The 23,867-nt window shown below is 39.2% G+C and overlaps 1 protein-coding gene across 1 annotated transcript in view; it reads left to right on the top strand.

The window, feature by feature from the left end:
- The window catches only part of ADAMTSL3 (ADAMTS like 3), a 670,777-nt gene that overhangs the window by 132,619 nt on the left and 514,291 nt on the right, over window positions 1–23,867 (top strand). Inside the window, exon 3 of the mRNA XM_089676419.1 lies at window positions 14,276–14,395. Coding sequence (XP_089532545.1) covers window positions 14,276–14,395 — 120 coding nt within the window. The remainder of the gene's footprint in view (window positions 1–14,275; window positions 14,396–23,867) is intronic.

Below are 23,867 nucleotides of genomic sequence, written 5' to 3'. Positions count from 1 at the left end.
TAATGCTTTGTGGGCAAGCGCAAGGCCATACAGATGAGTGTAAGTGTAAGGAAAATACACAAACTTCCCACAGAATTCCACCCATACTGAATGTGTGAAATTATAGTGTGATTAGGTGTTTTCCAAAATGTCCTATGACTGCCTCCTAAATGGCCTGCAGCTATATGAGTGTGAGACCAGGACACAAGCAGCCTTTGTACCATAGATTGAAACTGTGGCCAGTGTAGGATGCCTTATGCCCTGTACACATGATAAGAAAATCGTACGAAAACGTTTGCGGAACCACCAATCGAACGATTTTCTCTTCGTTGATGAGCAGGATATTGTGAACAAAAAAATCCGGTTGAACAACAGTGAAAAATGTTGTTTCGCATATGAACAACAGATTTTCTATGCAGTGGTATGATGGTCGTACGAAAAAAATCTATCAAGCGCTATCACGTATGAGCGGAAACAGAAGATGACCCGGATGGTTATGTCCAAGGAATCTTCGTAAACACGAATGAAAAATCTAAATGTTATAAGTAGATTGGCCTAATGAGATAATGAAACCAGAATTCTGCATATTATATTTTATGTATCACTATTTATGTATATAGGTAATGTAATAAACTTTATTATACTCATTGCTGGTAATTGTTGTATATCGTTCGTTCTGGCCGGAAGGGCGTGGCTACAAGGTCACACACACACCGCATCACTTCCACTTGTACGGAAGACGTCAGCACTACATAATGCCCGATGAACGATTGTTTTAGATTGGTTAATGTGGGCCACGATTTCGACCAACGAACGAACGCCTCTCGGTCGTCGGATGACCGATCGGTCCATTTTCTAATCTTGTATTCCCACCTTTAGTCAACTCTAACAATTACACATCAATTGCAGAATTATATTCATTGTGTTAGATAATGGCCAATGTTAGCTGTTATTGTACAGAGCAGTGAAACAAAAACATTTAATTAAATCTTAGGCCCCTTTCACACAGAGAACTCTGCCAATGGATCCACCTGCTCACCGAGTGATCTGTCCACCGATCCCCATCCCCATCCCTGGACGACAGGTCATTGTCCACTTTGCATATGCAGAGCGGATGTGCAGAAAACTCTCTTTCCTCATGGGGAAGTGGGATGTAAACTGGCCTGTTCGTTTACATCTGATTGTCATCTGATCCACTAGACGGATGGGGAACGGATCCCAATCTGTCTGAGTTCAGCATATAGGGTGCAGGCAGATGTAAATGGACACATGTCTGTTTACATCTGTCGCTCCATAGAGGGCAATGGATGATTTGATTGGGTCCTCCTAAAAAATGGACAGGCGGACCCAATCAATCTACCCATGTGAAAGTGGCATATGTGTATCAATGTAAAACCATGTAACATTTTACAGCAGCATAATGTATAGGAATTAAATAAATTCTCTATTGCACTATTTAAAAAAATAATTAAGTTATTACACAACAAAAAAAAATGGAAGAAAGGAAAAGTCCAAGGGAAAGATTTACATTGTCTGAACTCTCAGGCCAGCCCCATCTGACATCAACTGGCTACAAGTACATCCTCCCATGCAAAAAGAGATAGGAAGTGTCACAGTTTTGCTCAATTGCGCTGTCCCCTAGTTTCCTGCAGGAGTATGAAGATTGTAGCCGAACTCTTTGGCCTGTAAGCAGGTGCTTCCATGAGGGTTCTGAGGTGTTAAAAGTTCTACTGTGCTCATGTTGTGAGGTTAATCAGGTCAACTATGAACTATGTGTATTTGTTAAAGCAAATTGTTACAATGTAGATGTATTGCACTGTGTCCTTACGATGACCTGCTGAGCTGGTGATTTCTGAGAAGGAAGGGTTAACTCTGCTGGATAGGCTTCCCTGCTCTTTTCAGGAGGTTACCACTCCCTGCAGGGCATTTAATATAAATGGGCACTCAGTAGAGCCCTGGGATGTTGGGTCAGATTGGTCTGAGGAAAGACTGTCAACATGTAACCTTACTCTGACACACTGTGTCCCTTTCTGGGAGCCCAGTCAGGGTTCCCAGGGGGGTTGTCTGGAACCTATGGACTTATATGGACTTGTGCTACCTTATGCTGGACCCTATTATGGTTATTACTACCTGTTGTGGATTTACTACCTATTATGGACTATGCCTTGAGAAGGACTCTGTTATGGATTTTGCCATCTGCCTAAGGTATGACTACCTCAAGGGGCACTATTCAGGGGCATTAGAGAACTTTGCACAGGAAAGTGTATGGAAGATGTCTTTGAGAACTGTTTACTTGTTGCCTTTAACTACCCCAGTAAAAGATCCTTATTGTTAATCTAAATTGTTTGGTTTGAAGTCTCTCAAGGGGTGCATGTAAGGCATATGGAAAAAAAAACCAGAGCTTACAATAGGGGACTGGAGAGGTTAGAGGTGATACAGTACAAATGAGCAGAATTGCCTGGACTAATTTCAGGGATTTACATGGCAGTTAAAGTGATTCCATCACGAGAAAAGTATGGGGGAATGCCATTGCTTACCATTGAGAATGTAAGATTACTGGCTGTCAAGCTAATGCTTTGGCTTCAAAGAGTCTCCGAACTGGAACAAGTATAGAGATGTTGAATTCTGACATTCAGTTACACCAATCATGTAACTGTATCTCAAACATAGTGGTTCAGGAAGCTAGCATTTTTTTAAAAAGGTCCAGCAATAGCAGTCCCCATACTTTTCTCATGATAGTGTTTAAAAGCCAGTTTGGCAGTATCATCTCATCAGTGGCATAAAGTGAGAGGTCATTGTTAACATACAGGGTGACCAAAACAATTATTTTGAACTTTTTTATTAACTTTAGCAAACCAGAGTTAGGTATGAAAGGGGGGTGTATAACCATTCTAATTTTGTGTTAGATTTGCATGCGGAAAAGATTAGCTTGTAGGCAGGGCCTGGGGTCAAGGTACCCAAACTGGAAGAGATCACATACAATCCAGGACGAAGTATAGTTTCAGATATTGGAATGCCTGCGGACAGACTAGAGATGTCCCTGCACTGTCCCTACTTGACCAGGAACTTCTTCCTGCACTATTATTCTCCCTAAAAGATAGGGCCTATGTCCCTCACCTAAACACTTTCTCAAGGTGCGCCCAAATGGAGTGGGAACCCTAATATATCTCACACCAAAGATGGCTACCAGAGGTCATCAGAAGTTGCAGTTATCAAGCACTCTAGTGGCAATCTTCCCTGAACAGTGTCAGGGAGCACTAGCAGTATAGAGGCTGTCATCTCCAAGTTGGACCATCAGTTGAAACTCTGATTGTCACATGATTGTGAAGTATTCTGTGGCAAAGAGCTGTGCTCACAATACCTAACTTTAGGATAATTGGGTTACAAAGCTCTGAAAAAAGGGCATTTTCAGGCACCCTGCAGGGGTAAAAGTGCACCCCAGTAGTTTGAGGGTGCCTAAATATCAGTGTAATTGATGGGTTCAAGGTTTGGGAGAATCTGAGGTTATACATCTACACAGCAGGGTAAAAATGTGATTAAGTATGGTATCTGACACAGGGAATAGGCATACAGAATATCATCAGTCACTTGGAAAAACACAGAATTCAGAATGCCATCGGTCACATAGGAAAAAACACAGCATTCAGCTAATGGGGCAGATTCCATACAGAACCATAGTCATAAGGGACATAATGCTTATAATTAGAGATGAGCGAATTATTCAAAAATTCGATTCGGCTGATTCGCCGAATTTGCGGGAGAAATTCGATTCAATGCGAATTTATTCGCTGCGAATTTAACTTATTAAAAGGGTTTCTAGGCTTCAGAGAGCCTTTATATTAGTGCAGAACACTGTACCTTTAATTTAAATGCCCTTGGAGTCTGCTGGGGAAGAGAAATAATACTGTCAGTCAGTATGACATGCAGATGAGTGCCGTCGATCTTAGAATCACCGCACACTTCACTCATTTGGGCAGTCACGGAGCACGACGAAGAAGAAGAAGAGGAAGAAGAAGAAGAATGAAAAGAAGAAGAATGAAAAGAAGAAGAAGAAGAATGAAAAGAAGAAGAAGAAGAATGAAAAGAAGAATGAGAAGAAGAATGAAAAGAAGAATGAAAAGAAGAATGAGAAGAATGAAAAGAAGAATGAAAGAAGAAGAAGAAGAATGAAAAGAAGAAGAAGAAGAATGAAAAGAAGAATGAAAAGAAGAAGAAGAAGAAGAATGAAAAGAAGAAGAAGAAGAATGAAAAGAAGAATGAAAAGAAGAATGAAAAGAAGAAGAAGAAGAATGAAAAGAAGAAGAAGAATGAAAAGAAGAATGAGAAGAAGAATGAAAAGAAGAATGAAAAGAAGAAGAAGAAGAATGAAAAGAAGAAGAAGAAGAATGAAAAGAAGAATGAGAATGAAAAGAAGAATGAAAAGAAGAAGAATGAAAAGAAGAAGAAGAAGAATGAAAAGAAGAAGAAGAAGAATGAAAAGAAGAATGAGAAGAAGAATGAAAAGAAGAATGAAAAGAAGAATGAGAAGAATGAAAAGAAGAATGAAAGAAGAAGAAGAAGAATGAAAAGAAGAAGAAGAAGAATGAAAAGAAGAATGAAAAGAAGAAGAAGAAGAAGAAGAATGAAAAGAAGAAGAAGAAGAATGAAAAGAAGAATGAAAAGAAGAATGAAAAGAAGAATGAAAAGAAGAAGAAGAAGAATGAAAAGAAGAAGAAGAATGAAAAGAAGAATGAGAAGAAGAATGAAAAGAAGAATGAAAAGAAGAAGAAGAAGAATGAAAAGAAGAAGAAGAAGAATGAAAAGAAGAATGAGAAGAATGAAAAGAAGAAGAAGAAGAAGAATGAAAAGAAGAAGAAGAAGAATGAAAAGAAGAATGAAAAGAAGAAGAAGAAGAATGAAAAGAAGAAGAAGAAGAATGAAAAGAAGAATGAAAAGAAGAAGAAGAAGAATGAAAAGAAGAAGAAGAAGAAGAAGAATGAAAAGAAGAATGAGAAGAAGAATGAAAAGAAGAATGAAAAGAAGAATGAAAAGAATGAAAAGAAGAATGAAAAGAAGAAGAAGAAGAATGAAAAGAAGAAGAAGAAGAATGAAAAGAAGAATGAGAAGAATGAAAAGAAGAATGAAAAGAAGAAGAAGAAGAATGAAAAGAAGAAGAAGAAGAATGAAAAGAAGAATGAAAAGAAGAAGAAGAATGAAAAGAAGAAGAAGAAGAATGAAAAGAAGAATGAAAAGAAGAAGAATGAAAAGAAGAAGAGGAAGAATGAAAAGAAGAAGAATGAAAAGAAGAATGAAAAGAAGAAGAAGAAGAATGAAAAGAAGAATGAAAAGAAGAAGAAGAAGAATGAAAAGAAGAAGAAGAAGAATGAAAAGAAGAAGAAGAATGAAAAGAAGAATGAAAAGAAGAAGAAGAAGAATGAAAAGAAGAATGAGAAGAATGAAAAGAAGAATGAAAAGAAGAAGAAGAATGAAAAGAAGAATGAGAAGAATGAAAAGAAGAATGAAAAGAAGAAGAAGAAGAAGAAGAATGAAAAGAAGAATGAAAAGAATGAAAAGAAGAATGAAAAGAAGAAGAAGAAGAATGAAAAGAAGAAGAAGAAGAATGAAAAGAAGAATGAGAAGAAGAATGAAAAGAAGAAGAAGAAGAAGAATGAAAAGAAGAAGAAGAATGAAAAGAAGAAGAATTCCAGTACAGCAAAAAGTGTATCTGCAGAGAGCTCCGCTATTTCTGACAGTTCTCTGACAGTTCCTTCACATTTACAGCGGTTGAAACATTGTATCTATTTATTTCCGAATAAAAACATCTGTATCCTAAATGGAAACAAATAGATACAATGTTTCAACCACTGTAAATGTGAAGGAACTGTCAGAGAACTGTCAGAAATAGCGGAGCTCTCTGCAGTGACACTTTTTGCCGGCTGATCGGGAAAAATTTGATTCGTGCATCCGAAGTTTGCTAAAATTCGGATTCGGTGCGAATCAAATTTTTCCTAATATTCGAAACTTCGCCAAGTTCGATTCGCTCATCTCTACTTATAATTCAAACTCACAACCCAATGCCACAGCATTTTAAAAATATTTAAAAGCTCAGAAAGCATGAATAACTTGCATATCATCACTCCCTGAGCTGCATTTTTCATATTCAAGCTGGTGTATAAGCAGCAACATCTTGGAGGTGGTACTGATCACACTTTCTGATCTGTTGCAGTGCGCACTGGCTGCCTGAAAGCCTTCATAACATGACTATCATAGTTGTACACCTGATTCCTTACTGGATTCAACAATGTCTATTCTTGGCAATGGATTCCTATATAAACGTTGATGGAAAAAGATGACTGTTTGTAACCACACGCAAAATGATATCTGGATGATTCATCATATGTTGTAGAAAATTAGTTTCATTATTTTGAAATATTAGTACCATATATGGTCATCTCTAGTCCAGCTTGGTAATCTTCAACATTGATCTGAGTTTTTCAGACATGCCTAAACATGCAATTCCAACATTTTCAATATGCTTCATAGGACTGAATCTGTATCAGACAAGAGAATATTTGCAGAGAAGAATAAATCAATGCAGAATCACTAATATGTTTTACATTTGTATTACCATTACTGAGTAGTCAACTGTATGCATTGGAGGCTTTGTCTTCTTCTGCTTTTGTCTCCACCTCTAAAGCAAAAAAAGGCTAGAGGCAGGAAGCTGAGAATAGTTATTCGAATTAGCCATGTCCACAATTAAAGAGGTTCGAAATCAAAAGGTCCCTGCATTAAGCTAAAAAATGCCCCACTCTTTGTCATACTCACCCCCATCTCTAAACACTTACCTGTCAACGATTCAACACTGTCTCACAGGAGACACTGAGGGCAGCAAAGCCTTAAGATCCTGCTGCTGTCTGTCAAACTCTTGAGAAGAGGGAAGAAGGGTGAGGCTTACTGGCTCTGTGTGTGTTTAGGACACACACAGTCCGACTTGGGAGTGCACACAAGTGCCTCCTTAGCACCTGGCTTGCTAAGGAGGCACCTAGAGGGGGGAGGAGTGGATAGCACTAGTGGGGGACTGCCAGAAGAGGAGGCAAGTATAACAAAAAAAAACATTTACTACCACTTTAATTATTATTATCATTATTATTATACAAAAACCATATGGCGCCAACAGTTTGTGTAGTGAATTACAATATAAAGGGGGACAGCACACTTACAATACAGTTCAATAGAAAAAGAATAGGAGGGTCCTGTTTGTGAGTGCTTACAATCTAAAGGGAAGGGCAAACAATGCAAAAGGGAGGGATTAGTTGTTCAAGAAGGTAAAGTTCAATTGTTAGCTAGAGGTGAGATGAGCTTACCTGAATAGATGAGTTTTCAGGAATCACCTAAAGGTGGACAGAGAAGGAGCTAGCCATTAGATACATTGGGGGTAGGGAGTTCCAGAGGATGGAGAAGGCTTTTGTAGACATTCTGCATGTGAGCATGGAATGAATATTATGTTACAATAATATTAGCTATTACATCTTGACACTTCCAGTCTCCCAAGGGAACTTTTCTCAGAAGCAGATCACCTTTACTACAATAGTCCTTGTTTTGACATGCAAGTGGCAGGGTAAAAAATTGATCAAACAATTGTTTCCGCAGATCTTTCCCTTGTAGTGAGCCCGAAAAGTACATTTTTTTATATGTATATTCAATGTGTTAAAAGCAGGATGAAATCAAAGGTTCCAGAAACATCCACTAACCTCCACTGTTACCATCTTTGTTGAACTGGTTTGTGGTTTTCAGCAATTGGGCTTCCTGTGTGGTTATATAGGCCTTTTCTGTGCTGTGGCAAAATGTTTATTATATAATAAAAAGTGTGTGGGAAAGGAAAGCCTGGGCTCTTGTTGTATATGGGAACTGTGTATGGATTTATGGTTTTTGAAAGATGTGTGGTAATTTATAATTAATTGGATAATAATAAGTTATATTTTTACAAGGTTATTTCAGTTCTATGGAGATTTTTTATAGCCTGTGGCATGTATGCAGACACCTCCGGAATGGAATGTTGGTTATTCGTTTATTGGGCTTATTTGGGAAACACCATACGGAATAAAATTAAATGGTTTATACATTACAGTAGCTGTGGCATTCTGTATGTGGCCTTATTGTTTCATACTGCTGAAGTCATGAAATGGGAAACATATTTGTGTATACAATATATCTTACAGAAACAATAACAATACTCAATACTTATCAATAGATTATCATTAAACCACAGCTACAGCCTAATAGTTTACCTGCCAAAAAATTGAAATTATTTTCAAAAGTCCTGCCACATTTTACAGCCAGGGTGGTGACACTACTATGGAAAACCTCCGTCCTTGATGCGTCAGCTCCTCTCCCACCATCTGCCTACTGGAATATACACTGCTCAAAAAAAATTAAAGGAACACTTTTTAATCAGAGTATAGCATCAAGCCAATTAAACTCCTGGGATATTGATCTGGTCAGTTAAGAAGCAGAGGGGGTTGTTATCAGTTTCAGCTGTGTTGGTGTTAATGAAATTAAGAACAGGTGCACTAGATGGGAAGCAATGAGATGACCCCCAAAACAGGAATGGTTTTACAGGTGGAGGCCACTGAGATTTTTTCCCCTACTTATCTTTTCTGACAGTTTTTTTGCTAGTTTTGGCTAGGGTCAGTGTCCCTACTGGTAGCATGAGGCGATACCTGGACCCTACAGAGGTTACACAGGCAGTCCAACTCCTCCAAGATGGCACATTAATACGTGCCATTGCCAGAAGGTTTGCTGTGTCTCCCAGCACAGTCTCAACAGCCTGGAGGAGATTCTAGGAGACAGGCAGTTAGTCTCGGAGAGCTAGACAGGGCCGTAGAAGGTCCTCAACACATCAGCAGGATCTCCTAGACTATCTGCTCCTTTGTGCAAGGAGGAACAGGATGAGCACTGCCAGAGTCCTACAAAATGACCTCCAGCAGGCCACTGATGTGAATGTCTCTGACCAAACAATCAGAAACCGATTTCCTGAGGGTGGCCTTAGGGTCTGACGTCCTCTAGAGGGCCCTGTGCTCACTGCCCAGCACCATAGAGCTCGATTGACATTTGCCATTGAACACCAGAATTGGCAGGTCCACCACTGGTGCCCTGTGCTTTTCCCAGATGAGAGCAGGTTCACCCTGAGCACCTGTGATGGACGTGAAAGAGTTTGGAGAAGCCGTGGAGAATGTTATGCTGCCTGTAACATCATTCAGCATGACAGTTTTGGTGGTGGGTCAATGATGTTCTGGGGAGGCATTAGGTATCAGGATTAAATCCTTGGACCCATTGTCAGACCCTACGCTGGTGCAGTTTGTCCTGGGTTCCTCCTGGTGCACGACAATACCCAGCCTCATGTGACAAGAGTAAGCAGGCAGTTCCTGAAGGATGAAGGAATTGATACTATTGAATAGCCCCCACGCTTGCCTGACCTAAATCCAATACAACATCTCTGCAATATCATGTTTTGGTCCATCCTACGCCGCTGAGTTGCACCTCAGACTGTCCAGGAGCTCAGTGATGCCCTGGTCATTTATATTGTGACAACTTGGGGGTTTTGTAGCTCATTGGTAGTGCAAAATAGTGAGTTGACTCACATCAGAGGTGTGTTTTCAGTGCTTTTGTTGCCCACTTTTATTTAAAATGACAAAGAAAAGTTCAGAAATGAATAACTTCAAATGCAGGGGGTTTCCACCGTCAATACAACAAAATATAGTATTCAGCCTCCTGGCTCTCTTTGCAGCTTTACCTCTCAAGCTTAGTACCTTCAGTCCTCCTGACCATCAAACACATCCCAGTGCTTGTGCACAAATGCTGTACGTCTGTCAGCTCTGTCTAGTGTCACTTTCCTGCAGCTCCCTCTGTCACAGGCTTGGGCCTCTGTCTGTCCTGTCTCCTGGACAGCACAATGCATGCTCTCTGCTCCCAACACACCCTGACCCCTTTGTGAAGGTGGGGCACTGTCTATTCTAAGAAGCCAGCACACATCTGTGCCATTAGTGTACTTCTTTACCACAAAACTTGGCCTAGACTGCCATTTTACACAGTGGCATGGCCTTCTTTGCCACAATATACAGTATATATTTAAAGTGAAACAAAATACGGTGAGGCTGTTTTCTTTACTTAGTTTAGACTATTAACTGAGCTAAGTAAATGTGGTTAAGCTGTGTTCCCGATAAATATCCAATAATGTGCAAGAGCAATGTGGAGTTAGGGGCCAGCTTAGTGAAGGGTAATTTTTAAAACGTGAGTTCAACTTTTCACAAAAAATGAAAAGGTGAACTAACATTCTACACCCTCTCCACCCCACCCCTAGTCCCCGCTGCACTTACCTTCCTGGGTGATCATCTGTTACTGACCACACAGCTGGAGTAGCAGTCCTGAGAATTTAAATCCCTTTTTCTTCTTTCTCCTCTCTTTGTAGGGCTTCCAGAATGGATCAGAGTCATTCTCATTGGTCAGCGCTGGTATGAGACCGCTTTGACCATTCATAATCGCTCTGATTCATCCTGGAAGCCCTAAAGATAGAAGGGTAAGGGTGAGGTAGACATGAGGCTAAGATCAGGATCAAGGGTAAAGAAGAGGTATCACTATTTGTTACATCTTCCTAAGTGCCCTCAAACATTAGCTGCAATACCAATCAAGGTGCCCCACCAACAAGGTTGATCAAGGTGGCCACCCAACACTGCAGCTAGCTATAAGACGGCACTTTCCCAGGGCAAGCACTAGCAAGAGGAATGCAGAGTGCAGGAAAGCTGACATACCTCATCTCCCTATAGCTCGTGCTGGTGCTTGCCTTGGGAAAGTGCTATGAGCTGAAAACAGGTTGCTCACTACCAAATCAGCCATCTTTTTACTAGCAGATATGTCAGGCAGCTATAGGTCATGGGGGACGGGGTGCCATTTCCAACATAGCAGCTAGAGTTTTAGGGCACCTAAGAAGATGGGACAAAGTGCTACATGTACCTGTAACATGTAAAAATAAAATGTAAAAAAAAAAGGAGGAGATTAAGATGGCAGGACATCATTTCAAGAGAAGGATATGAATTAATGTTTAGGATACAAACTGGTTGGACTCACTGGTGTTGGACTCAAAGTGCAAAGAAAAAACTAATATCCATTCGTATTTGAATAAATCAGATAAAGCTGTTTTCCCTTGAAAAGTACACATGAATAAATGTGAATGTTTATAAGTTTTTTTTGGTTTTCTGTAACCGTAAATTCACACACCTGATTGATAAGTATGCTGCAGCTTGTTTCCACATATAGCTTCCTTTGTTCCAGGAACATTAAAATAACTGAATCATGTTGGAGTTTTTTGTTTTGAATATTGAGTTTTTACAGATGGATAGCACATGCTTGTTGATATTAAGACATACTGTCAGTACTGTTTATTACTTCTATATACATATATATCATAAGGTATGTATTTATTTTTGGGGGTATTTATAGAATAGTTTATATTTCACTGTGAACAATTTTGCAATCTTTCATCAGAAACAATGCTGCACCATAAAAAAAAACCACAATTTCTCACCAAAGTCCTCTGTCACGAAGAAGAGCATAAAAAAGGGTGTTGTACAAAATACAGCTGCACTACTGAGTGAGTCACTGGCCTGGAATAAGTTAACAGGTTTGGAATTCCAGCTTCACTGGCTGCATTCTTATTTCAGGTCAGCAGCTCATATGTGACTAAACAGTAAAGCCAAAAGAAGCAATTCTGGCAAATCCAGTGGCAATTATACAATATTCTATAGTCTATGTATATTCAGTATATGTAATCCTAAAGAGAACTGCCAGAAATTGCAGACATATTAGTAGAAACGATAGTTAAACTCCATTCACACCTATGCAGGTGACGGTATGCATGTGTTTTTGCACTTTTAGGTCATCCAGCCATCCATTTCAGCGGGCTGAAATGGGCACTTAAAAAAAAAAAAAATCACATTACACTACAACACAAAGCAATATGTTACCTTGTGTGGTGATACAATTTAGTATACATGTGTTGGCTGTGTGTTTAGTGAGCCCTTAAGAATGAATGGCACTGCCAGAAACCCATGTGATATCATGCACATTCCTGTGTCACATAAGTGTGAATGGGACCCTAAAGACTGTGGACTTGCTACAGGTTTGGCTGAAGACTGGAGACTAGGAACTTACCACGTGAAACTATTAGAATTGCTGCTCTTACCCCTTTACAAATCAATACTCCCACTCCCACTACAAACTGCTGGAGTCCAAAGGCCACACAACTAGTACCAAAGGGCTGAGTGTGGCCATCAGGCTGCAGGTTGAACACCAGGAGATGAGAGTTATAGCGCCCTTTTCTAGTCCATTATCTTCATACAGTTTTAGGATTTCTCTGATTTTGTTTTGATGATAATGAACCACAGTGCTTTAGTTTTGTTAACATACATACCAAACCTTGCTTCAACTCACTGGAATTGCTCTTGCCTTGTGGTTATATTAGTAATGATCATTTGAGGCTATTTTCATGAGTCTGGACCCTGCCCTATTAGTAGTCTCTGAATGGTGCCATGTTGCAAGGTCCATTACTCATTATATGTGAGAGAGGCAGATTTGAGCCTGGCCCTACTCTACCCTACTGGCCTGGTTCTGCCTTGCCAATCAGAAGCATCAGAGACTAATGTTGTCCTCCTATGAGTGGCTACCTTCATACAGTATACCACTGTAGATGGCTTAGTTGCCTGTTCCTATCTAAGCTGTGATTGAACAGGAGAAAGACAATTTGGGTAGCTTTGCTACCTTTCTCGTTTGTAGGTATAAGTGACCTTGACTCAGATCTGAAAACCTGGTGTATGAGCCAAACATCTGACTGCCCAGTTCAAATCCACACAAGTGGCAACCTTATTCTGGTCCTGGACACTTTTACAAATGTTACATGGTTCCATAAGTAATCTATACATGCATAAAGCTCTCAATGGGAAATCATCTGATAAACATGCAAAGTAAACAGAAGTTTGAAGATGGCATTGTGAGACTGTTATGTATACAGACATCCGGGTCTGTAAAAAATGATCTCACCCCTATAGCTATATTGCCAAAACCTGACTGTTATACCATTTGAGTGGAGTTATTCTTTTATACAACAAAAGCACTAGGGTACATTAATACTGAACTGGGGAGGGTTATACCAGTATTCAGCATTGCATATCTACTGGGACATAATCCTCTGTGTCATGCAACTCAGCCCACAAAGCTCTAGTCCATCTAATATGTTCATGCTATGCCAATTTGGGGAACAAAATAACATTTATTTTTCTTACAATTTCTCCCTATGTATGAATATATTATTATATATTTGTTTTTTTTAGCCATGCCTGCCTTTCAGAGATGTAAATGGAAAATACAGAGTATGCAAGCAAAGGACACAACCCTGATTTAACACCTCTTAAAGATATTTACACCCATGAAAGGAATATTTTATATTAGAGATCCCAAATACCAACACAAAAAATTTGCATAATAGATAAACAAAAACAGTGGGGGTGATTTTCTAAAACTAGAACGTGCAAAATCTAGTGTAGCTGTGCATAGAAACCAATCAGCTTCCAGGTTTTATTGTCAAAGCTTAACTGAACAAGCTGGAAAAGTTAGAAGCTGATTAGTTACCATGCACAGCTGCACCAGATTTTGCTGTCTCCAGTTTTAGTAAATCAACCCAAGTATGAACATTAACTAAAAAACAGAACATAAAAGATGCAAAATGAAAAGTCCACTCCTAGTGTCCAAATAAGGCCCCACAGGGCAATGCAATATATATATTATATGTATAATTCAATGTGCAGTGTTCCCAAACCACCAGATAGCCAAAAGTGCCAGCTCCTTACTGGATTCTAGTGATCTCTAAAGAAAGATCAAAAGTGCCTAAGCCCGTAAATGGAGCCACTCCAGGATCCACTGCCACTTTCCAACTTCGTCTTTCCAATCATGTCACAATTTACAAGGATATGCAACACTCCTTAGGAATAATGGAAAAGAACAATAAGGAGCCATAGGGTAATATCGCTAAAACCAACCCAGTTTATTAGAAATAAAACATACTCACAAGCATCAAAGGGTAAACAGAGCATATAACATCAGTGTTAACATTTGTAACATTATATTTACTTACTTATTATTTACTCTTACTCATTATTTGGGATATATATATATATATATGAAAAATGTAGATAACATTCTTAGGATGATGATATCCACTATGCCATTATACCCAGTAAAACTCATGTACGCAACTGTATCTTCACAGGCTAGAGCAGAGCAAGAACAAGGAGCATACTTTCTTCCGGAGTTTGCACTGTCTCCACAAGGAAGTTTCCTGGAAGATACAACCGGGGAGCAATTTTTAACTTACCGCTATGATGATCAGGTAAGTACAATACACATTTTATCCAGAACCTTAGTATGCAGATATTCATTTTACCAGCCATGGTACTACTGACACATTATTTAAAATATGCAGGTAAGTAATTAACATCGTTTTAATACGGTTACTGAAGAAAACCTTTATTTTACCTAAATGTATATCAGCACATTTGTTATTTTAGGAACATATATTTAAAGAAAGGTATGTTTTATTAAAGTGTGTCTATGTCCAAAAATAGTTTTTTGATCTGGATAGACTGGGGAATAGTTGGAATATCTGTTGGATTATTTTAGTATTGAAAATCTGTTTTATTGATTTTAATATTATACACAAACGACAGAAGAAAACTTTACACAAAAGGTGCCCTCGCAGGGGCAGGGCCATATGCCCAACAATTCTAACACAGAAACTAACTAAAAAGCAACCCCGGATGGGGGGGGGTACAGGACATGCAAGGCTTAACTGAATGCAGTTAGATGAAGAGACTGTAAAGAACACGGAAGGGGCCCTTAACAAGTTAGGAAAAACACAGTAAATAACTACATACAAGTCAAGTCCTTCTATCTTCCACCATGATGGCAGTGGAGGCATTATCTAACCAACAGGATCAAATTTTGTAAAATTTACGGGGGCATCCTATATTAGTGTAAGTAGTTTGATATAAGGGCAAGTTAGAGTTTACTAAACATTTCCAGAAAGTTATGGCAGGAGGAGAGGGCTGTTTCCAGCTCAAAGTAATTGTTTTGCAAGCATAAAATAACAAAGTATTAAGAAGGGTGCGTTTGGCCTCAGCGGGAGCTAAAGGTTTGACCAGCCCCAACAGACAATACCTGTGATTTGCACTATATCGCCAATTATTTGTAACACTTCCTGCCAATACGACACAATAGCAGGACAAGACCAGAATATATGATATAATTCCCCATCCTGATGTGAACAAGGCCAACATGCTGGAGGGAGTGAAGAGTTCATTCTGTGCAGCCGATGTGGAGTAAAGTAGGCCCTGTGTAGAATTTTAAATTGAATTAATTTATCTGTAGCAGAGACTAGGGGAGAGAAGGGAGAATCCCAAATCTCGGACCAGTCATCATCATCCAGGCTAAGTATATTCACCCTCCCTTTCTAATGTAGGGATGCCAGTTCAGGGCTGGCCACCACAAGAAGGTATCGGTATAGTTCCGACGTGGGTTTTTCCAAATTTGATACATGAAGGGTAGCCTCCAGCTCACAGTAAGAGAGGGAAATGAAGTGATTCTGGCTCCTCCTCTTCTTGTGTGTCCCCATAGTAATCCGTTTGCTATCGGGACAAATGCTGCGTGCTTGCTCCCAACCTGTGCATCTACTGAGCCATGCTCCATAGCAAACACAACAGGACTTAGCCCCGCCCCCTACTTCCTCTTCACCACACTTGATTGACAGCAGAATAGGCCAATGGCTCCTGCTGCTGTTCGAGTACCTGTGTGAAGAGGAAGAGAGGTGAGAAGTGATGCAGCTGTGCACAGAGCTGGTCTCTTCTCCACTCACTTCCCCTTCACACCAAGAAGGGGGAGCACAGGAAACTTAATGCATTGCTTACATTAAGTAAAAAAATATTTTTAGGTTTAGTATCACTTTAAAGCTGGACTATAATAAGGAGAAAATGTAAGCAAATAGTCCAGGAACAAAAAAAATAAAAAAAATACCTTCGATCTTTAGCTGTACAAAAACAATTTTCTGTCTCAAGATGTCCTCAGCTTTTCAAGTTTAAATGACAGCCGGAGTCATTCAACCCACTTCCTTCAAGCCCGCTGTCAGGGATCTGCCCCTGAGGGCAGCATCATCATGCAGCCTGGGATCAGAGTATTAATGCATTGCATGGTACTCTCATATCACATGGGTTCTCTATTCAGTGCAGCAGTAAGCACCATCCATCATCCCTGCCGGAAGGACCATTTTGCGAGGTAAGTATATGCGAATATAAAGTGGGGGGGATGTTTGCAGCGACTGCTATACACTAAACATATTATGTTCTATGCACTTATTCTATACACAAAACATATTCACTTACATCATGTTGTTGTGTTATTTTATATAAACATTAGGTACATGTGTGCAGTTAGTCATACATAGTATTACGACATGTTTTTATCAAGTTATTGTAAATGCAGTGTGCTAATATTCAGTGACAAATGTAAAAGGGCAAAACTCCTCAAAATAAAAGCATCCAAGCTATGACTCCAAACCCCGCTGTACATATAAAAAGGTTGCATATACAGTATAACACACCAAGATGATCAAACGTACAGCATATAAAGAAAAACTTATTTGCTAATCCACAATGTAAAGACAACAAGCAAAAAATATAAATGAATAGGACCCTCATACGGCATGACGTGTATTACAAATTGCAAACTTCAAATGAACCTATGATCCACAGAGTCCATAGTTGTAAATTGCATGATATGTCCAACAAGAAATTTACTGTATACATATGTATTATTTTCAGATCATACTCTGAGTGTTTTTTTATTAATTTATTTTTTTGATTCATTTATTTGGTAGCAGTGTTTTTTGATTCATTTGTTTCTTGGCCACTAATTTTAACTTTTTTGCTTGTTTTCATTACATTTTGGATTAGTAAATAAAAGATTTTGTTTAGCATATGTTTGATAATTTTGGTGTTTTCTATATGCAACCTTTTTATATGTACAGAGGGCTTAGAAGTCATAGCCTGGATCAGGGGCAGACTGACCATTTGGAAACTCGGGCACTGCCTGAGGGCCCGGGGTCAGTAGGGGGCCCCATGAGATGCTCCTGGTACCTTTTTCATAGGCTTTTTTGAGTTTGGGCAAGGACACAGGGGCCCCATGAACCCCTATTGCCCGGGGGCCCCATGAGTTGTCAGTCCTCCCCTGGCCTGGATCCTTTTATTTTGAGTAGTTTTATGATTTACAGTTTATCGGCACTCCCCCACTGTTTTTTCATATATGACATTAGGAGGTACATACAATTATGCATGTGAAAGAGACCTTTGAGAATTTTATTGGTTGGTTTCTAACAAAGGGGGTTAGAGCCCATATACTGAATAGTGGTCACTGAGGGTTTAGTAACAAGAATGGTCTCTGAGTTGGTTAATGTATATACACTGGAAGGTGGCCACTAAGGGTTTAATGCATATGCAGTGGAGACTAGTCTTGGAGGAATAATGCACATACTTTGGTTACTGGTCACTAAGGTCTTATTGCACATATATTAAAGACTGGTCACTGGAGGATTAATGCACATATACCAGACCAGCCCTTCTCAACCATGGTTTTGTGGAACCCTAGGGTTCCTTGAGCAGATCGATCTCCTGTGCAAACATCAGTATAAGGAGGCACTACACTGAACACCAGTGTAAGGGGGTCTTTCCTCAACTGACCATTAATTTAAAGGGCATTTCTCCCACTGGTGACTAATGTAAAGAAGCACTACATTGACCACTAATGTAAGGGGTCACTTTTGCACTTATTATCACCAATGTAAAGAGCCACTACACATTTTAATGTCTGCATTTTTTACTGGCCAATACTAAGTAGGGTTCAGATACTGTTGGTATATTCCGGGGGCCAGGTAGAGGGGAGAGACTAATGTGTGTTGGGGTTGATATCTCACTAATGGGACATCTTTCAACAGTGAAACAGAAAATTGCAATCTGCTGAAAACATTTTTAGTACAAAAGAGTATTTTGTTTGTCACTTCCGTTGTTACATTGATAAACTGTTATAAATAAATATCCATTAACTTAACACCAGACAACTTTTTTTAGTGTTGAGGATGGGGAAGAATCCTCTGACAACTTTATAAAGCAATAGAAAGCTGACAGAGGTTCCCCTTCTACTCAGAAACATATTTTATGACTGTGCTGTCCCTGATGGAAAGATCCTAACTTCCTTCCCTGGTAAGAATGTTTTCTAACTCCTTCCCACTCTTTCCAAAAGTAAAAGTCAATTTTAGAAGGAAATTGCCATGGCAAGCGTTGGACATTTCAGAAAGAGGTAAAAAAATTATGGATAAATTAAGGTTCAAGACACGGACCAGTATCAGGAAGTCAAATGATAATTTAGTTGGGCAGCTTTGGTTGTGTAAGGATTGGTTAGACTCCAGATGGTCAGGTCACCAAAATTAGTCCACTTGACTTTTCACAATTGTAGAATGTCTAACAATTTATAAGCATGGAATAAAAAGACTATGACAGAGAACTGAAGACAGTTGATAAAATCCTTATGTACAAGAATGCCATGAGGCAAGGTTCATGGAAGAACTGTGTCAAGTAAGTTTCACCTCTGTCCAGATTGCCAGCAGATGTTAAGCTTTGGCATTATGTATAAAAGTACTGACACTTAAAAACAAGGGGGCTTTTTTTTTTTAGGAAAGTTGAAATAAAAATGGAACTGTTGACCACAGCATCCAATAAGGTTTTATATTCCAAGTCAAACAAAGAATCGCTATGCTGTGGGTAACCACCTACTTTTGTACCATTTTGAAGAAAAAAATCAGACTAAATATAATTTCAATTGCTATCTAGGAATTAATTGCAGATACCATATACAGTTGTTGGCCCCGGCAACCAAGCATGTGGTCACTTTATTTTCAAGCGTTATTAAACCTAAAACCAATAATGCAATAGATCATGACTTAGCAATCATTTAGATGAGGTAGCTGCCTTCGTTTTCTTTTTTTTTTAGGCTTTTCCCCTCTATTTTCACTTGGTGGTCTGGCCAGTAACACACCTCCTGTATTAGAGTGCCCCCACTCTTGATGAAGAAGCACAGGAGACACCTTTGGACAGCAGCATTGTCAGTTTTGGGGGGAGTGGAGTGTTAGATGTTCTAGCAGATTTAGATACACTAACAATTGAAGCCACACCGAAGCTAACAACAAACAGTTTTTTTTCCTTTTGGAGTAAAGGTTAAAAATAAATAAATGCTGATGATTGATTGTAAATACCTCTGTCAGAGGTAAATGGTTTGTCTAATCTCTGTAAACTGATACATCTGGAAGAGTGCTTGTTCTTTTGAAAAACAACAGACTATTACTGGCTGGATCACTAGTTGAAAACATAAGAAATAAAGCCTAAAAAAGAAAACGAATGTAGCCATCACATCTAAGAACTGGTAACCTGCAATATAATAGATGTTTGATTTCGGATTTAATGCCACTTTAAAGTAGACTACAAAACTGAACATTAAAATCTAATGGAGAATGATGTATAGCATTACCATTTTATTTTGCAGTAATTGTTTAATTAACATTACTTTGTCTTTATCTGACTGTGTAGCTATGGGGACTGGTGTGTACAGTAGAAAATATTATTCAGTACAATTTATATGAAGCGACCTTTTTCTGGTGTACTAGTTTTTACATAACTTAGACTACATTTGAGCACTGGGTAGACTGTGCACTCAGTGCTTGAGCTTTTAAGTGACTCTATCACTTTAACATAAAAAAAACAAACAAAAATTGACAGTTTTGAAGAGAAGGCAACCAGGGGCTCTTCTATTGGCCAGTCACTACGGTGAACTGCCTTATGGGCCAGTAAAAATGTGTAGGAGGTATAAGGAAAGAGGGACAGACTTGCCAAAGTTTGTCTAATTAGAGCAGTTCAGCATTTATGCAGATGCAATGATTCAATAAATTCACTCAACAGTGTATCTAAAATAAGATGTCCATAACACATTAGATGAAAATTCCCAGATCACCAGTATCTTGTGTACAGCAAAACAGAAAAAGTAACCAATTCTTCTAAAAATTGTGCTCCACCACGTGATCAATGTCAACTCACAGCCACAAAAGTTGCCCAACAACCAGTGGGAATACAATCCTGTATCTGGAGGATTATCTCTTCTCCATGGGATATTGTAACATTCCAAATATAATTGTCATACATGGGAGATTCTCATCAGCCCAAATATGAATGAGGAAAAGCCCAATCTTCAATCAACTGAGGCTTGAGTCGCTGACGTCACGTCCGGTTCCTATGTCCACATCACATCTGGTCTATGGAGCGCACACCAGCTCGACATTTGTGAGTGGCGGTGTGAGGATTCCCCTAGTAAGCTGTTTGTGTTGGTGCCACCTCTGGGGCCAAAATCTTGTGAGTGCATATTATCTTTGCCTTTTACTCTTACATTTTAAATAAAATACAATTCCTACTATATTACACTATTTGTAGACTTTTCCTTATTTATATTTGGGCTGATGAGGATCCCCCATGTAGAATTAGTGTTCAGTGCTCTTGCTCAAGGCAGCCATTGGCCACAAATGGTTCCATGGAATTATTTTTGCAATGTACTGTAGGCATAGATGTGATGTGATGACTGATGATTGAACAAGTTAAGAAAGCAATAATGTGTCACTCTCAGGTATTTTTTCAGCCATTTGACTTTGTACAACCTTTAGGTCCGACCACCTGGGAAGTGCTTGGTCGGCACATATGCCAAACTTTCTCTTTTCACATATGTTTATAATGCTTTATTTAGTATAGAAGGAGTTTCCATTTGTAATAGATGATTTCTATAACTGCAGTTTTATGAGGTAGACCAGGGGTGTAAAACTGGCAGCCCTCCAGCTGTTTCAAAACTACAAGTCCCATCATGCCTCTGCCTTTAGGAGTCATGCTTGTAACTGTCAATCTTGCAATGCCTCATGGGACTTGTAGTTTGGCAACAGCCAGTTTGACACCAGTGAGGTAGACGTATAGAATTTCAGTTTGCAGTAGAGTGTTGCATCTTGTTAGTCATCACTGAAGACAGCAAGTTTTATAATTCAATAAATACTTTTATGGCTTACTCAGTAAGCAAACGTTTAGTTCAAAAGCTCACATTTTTTATAACTTTAGTTTGTCAATTAAGATTCCAAACTGTCTACATGTGCTTGAAAAGGATGGGTATTGACAATTTATTGTAAATTAACCTCCCTAGCGGTAATCCCAAGTGTGGCTCAGGGTTAATTTTCAGTACCAAAAGCTATAACCCTGAGCCACACTCAGAATTACACTGTAGTTTAATCTACCTTGTCCCTGCGATCCCCCGATGTCCTCCCTCCGGCTGTTGCTGGCATCCGTCTTCTGGGTTCCCTTCCCTGCGTGCGCCGCGACGCAGGGGGGCGGAACTGGTGGGAGATTCAAAAAAGTAAAAACATGACATACACACAATACATTGTAATCTGTTAGGATAACATTACTGTATCAAATCATTTCACCTCAGTTTTCTCCCTAGTGTTTTGTCCTGTGCCCTGCCTGCACTATTACCATTTTTTCTGCCTGGAAACTTGAGAACGTCCATGGCATCCAAAAAGCGTCCCTTTAGGTCAAAAGTGGTTTTAGACCAGCTATAAAACAGCGATAGTGAATTAGAATCACTTGCAGAATTGAGCGATTGTGATTCGTGGGGAAATTCGTCATCAGACACTGAAATTTCCATGTAAAACAATGTACCACTTTGACATTCAAAAATATTAACATAATCCGACCATCAGGGAGGTTAAACAACAAACAACAAACGTGGCGGAATTTGTACCATAGTGTTTTTATACAATTTACAGCTTGCATCACATTTTAGAGTAATAGCCATGTTATTCCATTCAGAACTCTGAAAGGCATCTTCAGGACACAAAGAAAAACCAGAGTCATCTTTGATTTGATGTGTTAGGAAAACTTGTAACTGATCCCTTCTGCTAGCATTTTATGTCATTAAAGGGTCAGCCTACTTAGCATTGATGTTTCAGTTTTGACTAGATGCCAGAAGGTTGGATCAATCACTGGCCTCTTAAAATGTCTACATTTGAATTTGCAGATCTATTTACTTGTACCAGCCATGTGATAGTATACCAGATCCCATTTTGTATTTTTACTTATATTATGAAGAAAGATTGCTTAACAGGATATCAGAACTGGAAACTGTACTGGAAATATCTCACTTTCTGAGCTCCCAGAGGATTTTAAGAAGCTGGTCGGTGATTAATTCACTAGCATCTGCCCATTGCAGAAATATAATGTTTGAGGTGAGAGAAAATTTTAATCAATATATGTTAGAATCCAACTTCAGCTTGGGCAGCCCTCCCATATGTGATTTTTACATACTCGTTTTCCTAGCATTTTCTGGCTGGTCCCATGACAAACATATTCCCCATTTTTTCTGCTCACTTATTTTCTTTTCTTCTCTCAAGAGATAAGACTATAATTCTACTAATTTACAAAATTCTGGTTCAGCCACATCTTGAGTATGCCATCCAGTTTTGGTCACCAATCCTTAGGAAGGATGTGCTGGAATTGGAGAGAGTCCAGAGAAGTTTGACAAAGCTGATAAAGGGACTAGAAGGTCTGTTATGAGGAACAACTACATGCATTAAACTATTCTCTCTAGAGAAGAGATACTTGTGAGGAGATATGATAGCAATATACAAATACCTCAATGATGATCCCACTATAGGGAGAAAACTATTCAGTTTCAGTGAGCTTAGGAAGACACATGGCCACGAAGTGGAAGTGGTTTACCCATAAACTGCATAGGGGGTTCTTTACAGTTATAGCGGTAAGGATGTGGAACTCCCTTACACAATCAGTAGTGTCAGTAGGAAGTGTCGATAGATGGGCATTTTGGTGAATGCAATATACAGGGATATGGAAAATCATATCGACATAAACACACACATACACACACCCACACAGGTTTACCTAGATCAGGGGTAGGCAACCTGCGGCTCTCCAGCTGTTGCAGGACTACAAGTTTCATCATGCCTCTGCAAGTCATAGTTGTAACTGTCAGTTTTGTAATGTTGCAATGCCTCATGGGAAATGTAGTTCTACAACAGCTAGAGAGCCGCAGGTTGCCTACCCTTGACCTAGATGGACTGGTGTCTTTATTCAACCTTGCCAACTACTGTATTTAACTATGTAACAAGCCTTTTTGCTTCAGCACAATTTGAAGGAAAACCAGCACTCCAATAGTAATTATGCTCATTCAATGTCCTGGGTGCCCTTGAAACATCACAGCCTGATTGATGTTTTTATACATTAAGGGTTGGTTCATACTATAGAAACACAGTCCAGATGCATTCCAGATCAATTTCCGCATGTGTGTTTTTGACGCGTTTTTGGAATGTTCCAAGAAGTTTTTGATGCATTTTTAACGCATTCCGGTGCATGCATTCCAGTTCATTTTTTCCCCTCCCTTTTTATTCAATTTAAATAGGGACATGTGCATTCCAGTGTGTTTTTGGTGTGGTCCAGTGCATTCTGGTGCACTTTTGATGTGTTTTACTACATTCCAGTATAGTTCTGTGCAGGAAAAATGCAGCCTGTTCTACTTTATTTATGCAACTGGAACGCACTGAAACTGCAAGCACTGATGTAAGCTATGACATTGACAACCATATGACCTACTTTCTGTGCATTTTGAATGCAGAAAAAAAGCACACTGAAACGCATGTAGTGTGAACTGGCCCTAAAAAAGAA

The sequence above is a fragment of the Staurois parvus genome, unplaced genomic scaffold, assembly GCF_062004578.1.
Source record: "Staurois parvus isolate SC_StPar_1 unplaced genomic scaffold, SC_StPar_1.0 ptg000168l, whole genome shotgun sequence".
Classification (NCBI taxonomy): Eukaryota; Metazoa; Chordata; class Amphibia; order Anura; family Ranidae; genus Staurois; species Staurois parvus.
This window is presented reverse-complemented; position numbering and strand designations above follow the sequence as displayed.